The sequence below is a fragment of the Patiria miniata genome, unplaced genomic scaffold, assembly GCF_015706575.1.
Source record: "Patiria miniata isolate m_02_andy unplaced genomic scaffold, ASM1570657v1 HiC_scaffold_13, whole genome shotgun sequence".
NCBI lineage: Eukaryota > Metazoa > Echinodermata > Asteroidea > Valvatida > Asterinidae > Patiria > Patiria miniata.
In genome coordinates, this window is record NW_024037051.1 from 6,036,549 (window position 1) to 6,046,937 (window position 10,389).

The following is a 10,389-nucleotide window of genomic DNA, read 5'->3' on the forward strand; positions in this document are numbered from 1 at the left end:
GAAAACTCTTTCAACCCATTTTTTTTTGTCTATGATCCCCTTTAGTGTTTCTCTTTATTTTGCCACAGATAAAGCTAACCCCAATATGCCTCTAAACCTGTTTTCCAGAGGGGGAAACCTTGTGTGGACGTGGGCAAGTCCACAAAATGTCGTTGCTACCTGATTTATGTGGACATCTTTTGTTCGGAAGTCCACTCAAGTGAATGTATTGCTTGTACACCCACACACACACACATCCACCAGCCAACATAAGCGGCTCGAGCCCCGGCATGTTTCACACCGCCGTGGGAAAAAGGTGTAGCCCTATTCTTTTATCAAATGAATAGTAATCTATTGTACTTATTGTAGCTACCATGGTGTTCTAAAAGGGACATGCAAACGTCGAGTGCGTGAGTTTCACACGACGTTTGAAACTCAAGCTTACGACGTTTACCTGTCCGTTTTAGAACACCATAATAAAGTTGTACGGTCAAATTGCCCTCAGACTCAATTAACACAAGTATAGTTTAAAATATTTCAATTTATTGTGAAACACCAGCACGTTCTTAAGTGTTGATTGATGCTGGTGTGGAAACTATAGGACGTTTGAATTGGGCGCCAAGAAGCGCGTGCTGGGGCTACATGAGACGGTGAGAGGTCTTCTGTTTGTCTCCCTTTGTTAAAAAACGGGGGTTTGGGCGCGTGGACAAGCCCAAACGTAGCCTATAAAAAGTCCACAAAATGACTCAAATTCGTCATTCCGACAGACTCAACAGCTGCAGAATGATGCTGAAGATGGTCGTGCTTGCCGTGCTGGCCTACACGGCTTACTCCAAGCCAGGGGTACGTAGACTCTTCATTCAGTGCATCTTTGCAAGATAATGTTTCGAACATTGACGATTATTTTGTCGATATTGACGATTTTTTTTTATCCATGGTACTTTATAATCGTACCTCGTTTATTGTGTCTATTTTTTGTTTTGATGCATGCAGCGTTTTGAACATTTTTAATACAGATGAATAGTATCCTCATTGTCAGACAAATGGTTTTCAAAAACCTGTACCAACCTGAATAATGTTAAGACTGCTCTCCCTCACTCCCTGTACATCCAAATAGACCAATCAGCAGCTTAGTCCACATTTCTGATCGAAATAACGTCACGCAATTGGCTGGCGCGCGGGGTCGCACAAACGTTACATGATGGGATATATCAGGCGTTCGACCGTGGCTCTTGCACACGTGAATATCTGATCCTCAGACTACCCAAATACTAGTTTTCAAATTACGAATTGTTTGCGGCCCGGAAATACTCCAGTCGTTTTTTCTTTTGTGTGTGCTGTATTGGGCACGAAAAGAACCCAAAATAAAAGCGTCTTGAAGTTCTCGAAAGGGGTAACAACGTCAAAAGTAGAGAGAAAAAAGTAGTTTTTGTCCTTCATGATAAATCAGCATGAATATTGAACATTCGCCAGGGGAAATAGTCGACTACGCGGGTTAAGCAAGTTTAACTGCAATAGAAATTTTGTGGAAACTCATATCCATCCTCTATCTTATATAACATTTTACAAAAGGTGTAAAAGACACCACCCAATTATAAATGATTTATTTTCCAAGAAGTACAAAAGGGTGTGGTTTGGGTGTATTGAATACACCTGAAAACACTCGTATTCCTTATTTTTTTCCGCTGCGTAGGTTCGTACCAAAGATCTTGAATTTACAACACAGGAGCTCTCTCGCTACTTCGGTGTTAAAAGCCACGAAAAAGGTATTTGCAATTGATGTGGGCATCCGCGCTAAAACATCGTTTTATTTTAGTGACGTCTTTCCACACGGAATATGACAAAATTATGAACGTCTCTCGATTCATAAGAAATACGAACATTGCCGCATAAATATTTTGTTTATACGAAGTATAATTTATGTATCGGGTTTATTTGCAAACTACTGCGTTTATTCGCAAAGCTGATGCGTTTTATTTGCAAAACTATTTCGGTTCAGTATCACTTACAAAACCTGACACTATACTGCACATCAGTACGATGCTAGCTATTAAACTCAATATTCCAAAATGCATTGCCACAACGCATTCCTTTGTGCACGCTCATTACAAGGTGCAATAGTTTTTAAAAAAGTAGTGTTGAGAGAAGTCACCAAAAGTTCATTGCATTGAAGACCATAACATTTTTCTCTCTGTCCTGTGTAGCCCCGGAATATGAGATCGTGTACCCACTCGTAGTCGAAGCTGAAGGCAAAAGGAGTGTTGGCAAGGGAGCCACTGCCGCCTCATTCTTAGAACTGGAAGTCGAAGCCTTTGGAGAGACGCTTAACCTCATCGTAGACCACGACGACAGTAATTATGCCCCTGGACTCAAGGTTGAGATCTACACAGATGAAGGCATCCAGAAAGTGCCGCTTCGGACTGACTGCGTCTACACAGGGAAGGTAGCCGGTGAAAAGGACTCTCTTGCATCCGTAACCGTTTGTGACGGCTTGGTAAGTCATCGGCCTAGTGCTACGGTGAATCCCATAGCTGCCACCAAAATGTTTGATGAAGGGTTTATAGTATCATTGATTGGAATAAGTTTTGACATTTCCCAAGTAAATAATGAAAGGAATTATTTCAAAAGTAATCCTTGTCTGGAGCCGACACCAAAGGTCTGTTTGCATGCCTTTTATTCGGTTGTTTTATTTTCTGAATGGTGTCTTTTTTGCAAGATGGCGGTCATATTTCGCAACTATGGCCGTGGTGAGCTTTACATCGAGCCACTAGATGACGAACATGCCGTCAAGCGAGATGTTGGTCGGGGTCACCCGCACGTTGCCTATAGGAACAGACCAGTGGAAAGAGGGGCATTCTGCGAGACAGAACGTAATATAATGTATTTGCTTTTGTTTTTATTGATCACACTTTTAAAACAAATTCCGCAAGTAAGTCAAAACAATAAAGAACTCACATTTCTGACGCAGATCATTCATTCTGAAGCTGAAATCTGGAATGCTGAACTAAAGTTAAAAGGCTCAACTATTTCTTCGCCTTTATATAAACCTGCTCACAATAATTTCAACATTGATCTACCTTTTGTTGGTAATTTTTGACAATGAGTCGTCAGTTTCTTATGACAGCTTGTCAAACTCCAAGCTTGATGCCCGACTGGTTTGTTTTTTAATTGTTCTCCTAAGCGCCACCAACTTTGCCGTTAACATTTGCTGACGAGCCGCCAGAAACCTTGCTGATTGACACGAAGGCAACGAAATATCTGGAGCTGGCATTCATTTCCGATCCAATGTACACTATTATTAAAGGGGGCAGCACCAGCACAGCCACCACGTGCATTAACACCCTCTTCAACGCGGTGAGTTTTCGGATGAAATCCGATAATTTGCAATTATGCGATACCGGTTATATAATGACAGAAACCTTGCTCAAAGTGAAGGTTAGACTGTTTGTTACAACTGATAATATAGCAACCAACGGATAGCGTATCACCAACCTATAATTTCACACACAAATTGACCGGAGCTGTAGCACTATAACCGATCATTGACCAATAGTTGTAGTAAATGTTGCCACACCGTGGGTCAACTGTTGTTACATTATCGGTTAGGATCGAACAATCAGTCAAAAAGAAGAAGCTATTGCTTTAAACGAAAAAGCGAAAGCAGTTGACCTTATAAGTGCCTCTAATTTTCCATTTATCAATGTATACCTAGTGTGTCACTAAAGCATCAAATAATGTTGAAAAGCGGGAACTGTTGTAAAGAAAAAAGGTAAGCCTATAAAGTAAAAAAAAAAAAAAAAAAAAAAAGAGTCCATTGGAAGAAAGGGAAAATTGGCCTACATGTGCTCGAGCTTATGCCAGTTTTTCATACCACGTTGCGATACAGATGCCTTTGTTGAGTTATTTTCCTGCGCCCATTGGCGGCGTTGGTGTCATTAGCAAATCCGAATGAATTTGAAGGCCAGATGCAGGCAGTTGACCAAATAGGTGTTGCTCGACCACGCCCCCATTATCATTTTGCCGGTATTATTTTGTCGTCACCATTGTTACCTTATTTTTGATACTTTTGAGAAGGCTTCTGCTTCTGCTCTTATACTGGCTGGACTCTATGACGAGTATAATAGCCAGGCTTGTGCGAGGGTGTGTGGGGATTTATTGGAGTTGCTGCTAAAAACTGATCAGTGACGTTGCATTGACTAATGAATCGTCCAGGGCATTCCACTCTACCACAGTTCGTGGGAAAAATTAGAACTTGTGGATGTCCAGGCGTGCACTTCGGGTGATGTAACCTTTGGTGTTGGTATAGCGGGAGCGGTTCTTCACATTGTGCGCCTACCATTGTTGGTGATGAAAGACGCATATTTACAAGTATTCTTCAGCGATTTTTCCTCTTTGCTTTCTCATTCTTATATATAATTAAGGTGAAAAATGTTTTGCAATTGGTTTCTCTGAGAGGAACTGCGCTGGTTCCCAAGCTGACGTATGTCAAGGTCTTTGGATCAATGGAGGTAGGTTTATGGTGAAACAGCATATGGAAGAGAGTCATGGAACAAAAGTTGAAGTTCAAATTAAAGCAGTCTATCTCTAATGAAGACTGGATTCGCTGAAGCCCATATGAAGTATTTTTTTTTTTAATATTGCATCAAGTCTAACGTGTCCAGGCTACATCTATCCTTTGACTGAAACTGTCTTTCTTTGTATTGATATATTTTTTAACTTAACGAAAACAATAACGGAAGTTTTGCAAGGTACAGAATAGTGTCTGCAACAATTTGATTATTTGGACTGTGGCTCACGTTTTAAACATATTCCCTTCTTGCCAAAAATTTAAATATGCCCTAAAGAAAATGATAAAGACACATGAAAGAAAATGTCAGTTTCCAATGCATTGTTACCCTATTAAAATACGTGTAGGCGTTTTAATCGTTCTTCACAGTATTACCTTAACAATAGCTATACAGTTTAGCAAGGTTGAACTGTTCGACGAAGACCATTTGCTTGCCATCATCACATAGTTTTTGTCTGGGTTTATTTAGCCTGGATTGGTAATGCATGTTGATGCTGACGACTACCTTGAAGGCGCTGCGCAATGGCAACATAATAATAGGAAATCGTCCTCAAGCATTGAGCATTGGGACAACGCTGCATTCTTGACAGGGTGAGTATTCGTGCGCAACATTGGCGTAAATCTGTGTCTGCGAGTGGGGCGGATTATTGTCGGGCCGCAAATAATTCGAAATCGATTTCTAGAGCAAAATTGGAATATCACAACTATTTTTTTGTCGATATCGTATTTAGAAGTGGAAACAATGTCTTGCTAGAAATAGCAATTAAAAAACAGATTTACTCTCGTGGTTGAATCTCGAAGAGCAGGACGGAGAAAACAACTAAAAAAGAGTAAAAATTCTAAATACTCAAAGTAAGAAAAGAACTAAAAACGAAACTTGACATGTGTAATACGTGGGGTGGAGAGCGTGAAACTCGACGGATTTTGAGCCTTGTTTTGAAAAATAAACAAACAAACAATGCAGGTTCCATAATTTTGATCAGATGTTTCAATAATAGACTTTAGTTTTGGACTCCAAATACCTACATGAAATGATAAAACTACTCCACACCCTTTGCGCTTTGTGTTTTCCTTTCGTCCCAAACAGAGTAGACATTTCAAGTTCAACGGCTGGTGACGGTTTACTGGGCATAGCCTACGTTGGGCAGTGTGGCCAGTGGGGTGCATCACTCAGTGAATTCCGTGGATTGGATGCCACTGGCACTACCGCACACGAGATCGGACACAAGTGAGTTTAGTAGCTATTATGGCAAACATAATTATAATCTTTTTGCTATGTTCACCAAAAATGGCCGCCACACACAAGGAGCCTATAATATTGATCCTGTAGGGATGACAATTTTCGTTTTCTACATTCCCGTGTAAGCTACTTCCCAGTGGCGGATCTAGAGGAGGGTTGCAACCCCCTAAACACCCTTTCGGCCGCTGATTAATGTTCTGGTCCTCGTAAATTGGGGAAAAATTAATAAATGGAATGCTTAAGTTCCTAGATGTATTCTCAAACTGCATTAGAATGCAGGAGAATGTTTTGTACAATTCAACATTTTAGGGTGGGGGGGGGATGCCCTTGGCAGGGTGTGCCTTAGGCACGCCTTCCCTCAAGCCCCACATTTCCTGAAAGCTACATCCGCCCGTGCTTCCATTCGCATATAATTTTTCGAGGACTTTCAAAGCTACGTGCTATCACAATGGTGATATCGTTAATTTGGCATGCTGGTTTGGCGCCTTCGCAGGACCCATAGCTATTAAAAACGCCCGCAAACGGGGCCGTATCATAAGTCCGACGCCTCATAAGTCCGACATTTCCGGAATTATGAGGCGTCCGATTTATGAGACATCGAACTTATGGATTCGGCCACATTGCTCTGACACCTCATAAGTCCGACACCTCATAATTCCGACAATCGACAAACGATGTTTCGGACTTGAGGCGTCGGACTTATGAGGCGTCGGACCTATGGGCGTCGGACCTATGAGGCGTCGGACTTATGGGTCTTTATTTGGTTGGGAGATGAGATTTTGTCAGACTTGTGAAGCGTCGGACCTACGAGGCGTCCGACTTATGCGCGGACCACCCCCCCCCCCCCGAAAACACCTTTGCGTGATTTAAAAAAAAAATTCGGATTTTTTTATTTATTCAATTTTCAAAATGTTCATGTCTACAAACGTGTCTAAATCTCCCCTTGCACCCTTATACCCATCACGTAAATCACTTTATTTCATCTGCATTGGTTCAATACATGTAGTCTACCTCATTGGTCCAATGGTACATTATTAAAACTGAAGACACTTTATGGCTTGATTGGTACAGCTCAGATACATTGTGTGCAGATATGAATGAAAAACGTGATTTATGTTATGTGTAATGGTATGTACACAAAACGAGTACAGTCATCCATGGGAATGTTTATTTCATAAAACTTTCAAAATGACAGCACTGATCCTTGTAAACTTATAGTTATTATAATGTGAATGTATATTGTGAACTTAAAATATTAAAATATAGTGTTTGATGATGGTCCTTCATACGAGGTGAAGAATAGAAATCAGGCCTTGCACCTCTAAAAGGCATTCCATTAATCTCAATCTACATTTTTTTATGGTGAAACAGGAATAAGACTATCAATTGGGACTTTAATACACCTTTAGATGATTCAGGTAAGCCTACACCAGCACAGCTGATTCACAATATTACTAAACAGATCAATGAATGATTAAAGCAAAAGTGAGTGTGTTGTCATTAAAATTCAAATTCAAAGAAAAACTTTTAAACTCAGATCTTGACTTTAATCAATGATTCAGGTAATTATGCAAAACCTACATGTAAGTTGATTCGATGCTGATGAAGTCCACGTAGGGGTGTTTGAGAGTGTAAAGAACATCTTACACTTTGTAACTAGGTGGAATCAGTTGATTTAAATGATTAAAATGACCCGCAATCAATTTATTTCGCTAAAAATAAGATTTCTACAAAGAAGTGATTTTAAATCATTGATATTAAAAAAAGATCATTCGATTTAAATCGCAATTTATATCAGTGATTTCAATCAACGTGATTTAAATCAACCAACCCTGTTAGAACGCATCCCTGGTCAGTTTATTCCCATGAGCTTAGTCAATTTCAAGATGCCTATGACTTATTCTAATGATACACTTGGCGTAATGATCTGACTTCCATTCGATTAATAATTGTTTGTACTGCCCGTTCACTAATGTCAGGATTATTTATTTTGTGATGGTTAGATCCTTTTATTCTCTCTGAAAAAAAATTGAAAAGTTTACCCGATGTGTTTTTATCCAAACGTTAAGAGGAATTAAAATATGTAAACGCTTTTGTATTATTTTAGACGTTTTAAGGTTGTACCAAAATACTTTTCAACCTTCGGGTTGCAAGCAAGTATAAATAAACCAATAATAATAATACTTAAGAGAAATAGTGATGCGGAATGAATATACGAGAAAGGGGTTAATGACCAACCTCGTCCCCAGAGCTTTCTTTATTTCCAACCTCATTTCCAATAGTAAGCCCTGAAATGGGAACTTGCTTCCTGTATCCTGCAATTAGCAGGTAATGGATTTATATCGTGTACTTGGTGTACTTGGTGTTGTTATTTTCAACGTGTATTACGTTTTTTTCACGTTTATTCTGTTATTCTTTCGTCCACAACTTCTGAAAAATAACCCTTTCCTTTCCAACATTAATATGCAGTGTGATACTGCATATTGGCTGGATAAGATTGTATTAACATTTTATCTTGAAACAAATCGTGTTTTCGTAACTCACGCTGCGACGAATTGATTCTGTTTTTATCCCAGACACCACATACAAAAACAAACACTGGTGTAAAACACAGGACAGCACCAGAATATTCTCATTTGCATATATACGTATCCAAACAAAATTGGATATGCAAATGATCTAATACCAGGGTGAGGGAGAAGGTATATAGTGGTGGGAGCGTATTGCTCGACACCCTGGGAACCAGGTTGGTTAATGGCGTATCTGTGGTAAGATGTTATTGAAACCTTCAACGCCATCTTGATTTTTACATTTTTTTTTGCAACGATTACAGCTTGGGCATGTGGCATGATGCTTCAGGTCCATCGGGTGGTCCTAGAAACGGCTGCTCGTCAAAGGGTTACTTGATGGCTCAATACAAAGCGAATCCTCGCTTAGATCTCGGCTGGTCGTCATGTAGCCGGAGCTACTACGATACCCGTATCACGTGAGTTGCCCCCCCCCCCCCAAAAAAAGGGTACAAAACTAGACTTTAAATCAAACATATCAAGCTTGCTACCAAAATTGGACGGAGCACTCTGATTTGCTAAGAATCAAGAATCAGGAGGATATGAATATTTATATGATTTACCCATCTCACTCGGTGCAGGCGCCGGTCCCGGCCCACGGGTGTTATTACACTGACGCGCGTGGTGAATGCTTCCAGTGAGTGCTTCTAGTTCACCGTGCAACATAACCTGGATCACATCGATCAAAGAAACAAACAGCCCAACAAACAAAGAAACAAACAGCCCAACAAACAAACAAACAAACACCCCAACAACCCCCCCCCAAAAACAAACAAACAAACACCCCAACACCCCAACAAACAAACAAACAAACAAACAAACACCCCAACACCCCCAACAAACAAACAAACAAACAAACAAACAAACACCTCAGCAAACAAATAAACAAACAAACAAAAACAACTATAAAATTATAATACCCGGATTGAGATCTATTAACAGATGTGATAATTTTCCACTATAATACCTGATTTTTGAAGGGCTAGAACTATTTTCCTTAAATACCATATTGATCTTGATTCTTCATTAACAGTCAGACGACATGCTACAACGATGCTTGAATTTTTACCAGGATGTGATTCAAATCGTAAGTACATATAATTTGCGTCACGTTCAATTATTAGCAGTAATTTCCCTTTTTTTATTGTTTGCCTCTCTGGACCATCATAGACTGGGTTCAATTTTATCACTTTGATTTTATGGTCCTTAATCAATAAACTGAGGGTCCTTAAAGTGATTTTTTTTTTTTGGGGGGGGGGGTTGAATTTGAGGGAGTAGATTAACTAAGTTAAGTATATGCAATGCTGTGTTCAAAATGAAACAAAATAAGAAAGACGTCTTGATAGGAACAATATCAGACAAGCAGAGTCTTTGCTTTCAAAAGCCACCTACTTTCTAAACCATGGGATCTTTACCGAAAGATATTTATTTGTATTTTGTTTGTTTGTATTTTCAGGACAAAGCGGGAAAATGATCGACATTGTTTTTCTTCTTTCGATTTAAAGACTTTAAAATGCATTACAAATAGGTCACTTGAAAGTATTGTTTTCATTCGTGAAGGACTGTTTCCACTGTTCAGCTCTTATACCAATACCGATAACACTCTACACGTATAGAACCCTGTTTTCTTTTCACAAAACGTGCTATTAGGTATTCACATTAATCTCTTTACCCCGGGATAACAATAAGGCGTACGACGAAATTAGTGACTGAAGTTTCAAAATTAACAAAACGCTTAGCTGCAGACCACTGTCAGGCAACATTTTTGGTTTGAAACAGACTGTTAATTTGAAGAGACCACATTTCTGGCGGATTTTAACATTAAAAAGGACTTGATGAAAGCCACCAGATATCATTGTGAAATTTCCAAAACAGTCTCCCAAATTGAGCCTCTTCACCTGTATTGTTCACCCAGATTATGTTTACACTTATGATCAGTCATTAATTGCAAGTCTTGTACTGTTCCCAAACAATGTTCTATGTAAATATTTGCTGCGGTTGTATAAACGTGATACAGTTTTTGTTTTCATTTTGAG

The 10,389-nt window shown here is 39.5% G+C and overlaps 1 protein-coding gene across 1 annotated transcript; it reads left to right on the forward strand.

Moving 5' to 3' along the window:
- The first annotated feature begins 762 nt into the window (after positions 1–762).
- Positions 763–9,874, forward strand: LOC119719261 (A disintegrin and metalloproteinase with thrombospondin motifs 4-like). The gene is made up of 11 exons (XM_038188645.1): positions 763–822; positions 1,673–1,745; positions 2,184–2,473; positions 2,696–2,849; positions 3,161–3,333; positions 4,401–4,487; positions 5,016–5,137; positions 5,634–5,774; positions 8,620–8,772; positions 9,387–9,440; positions 9,810–9,874. The coding sequence occupies exons 1-10, from the start codon at positions 763–765 to the stop codon at positions 9,412–9,414; spliced, it is 1,281 nt and encodes a 426-aa protein (XP_038044573.1). The 3' UTR covers positions 9,415–9,440; positions 9,810–9,874.
- The last annotated feature ends 515 nt before the right edge of the window (positions 9,875–10,389 follow it).

What these genes read in the sequence shown, in the direction of transcription:
- LOC119719261 (XM_038188645.1), top strand. Translation starts at nt 763, where the DNA reads ATGATGCTGAAGATGGTCGTGCTTGCCGTGCTGGCCTACACGGCTTAC. An exon ending in TTAACACCCTCTTCAACGCG is followed by an intron (nt 3,334 to 4,400) that starts GTGAGTTTTCGG and finishes TATATAATTAAG; the next exon opens with GTGAAAAATGTTTTGCAATT. An exon ending in TACTACGATACCCGTATCAC is followed by an intron (nt 8,773 to 9,386) that starts GTGAGTTGCCCC and finishes CTTCATTAACAG; the next exon opens with TCAGACGACATGCTACAACG.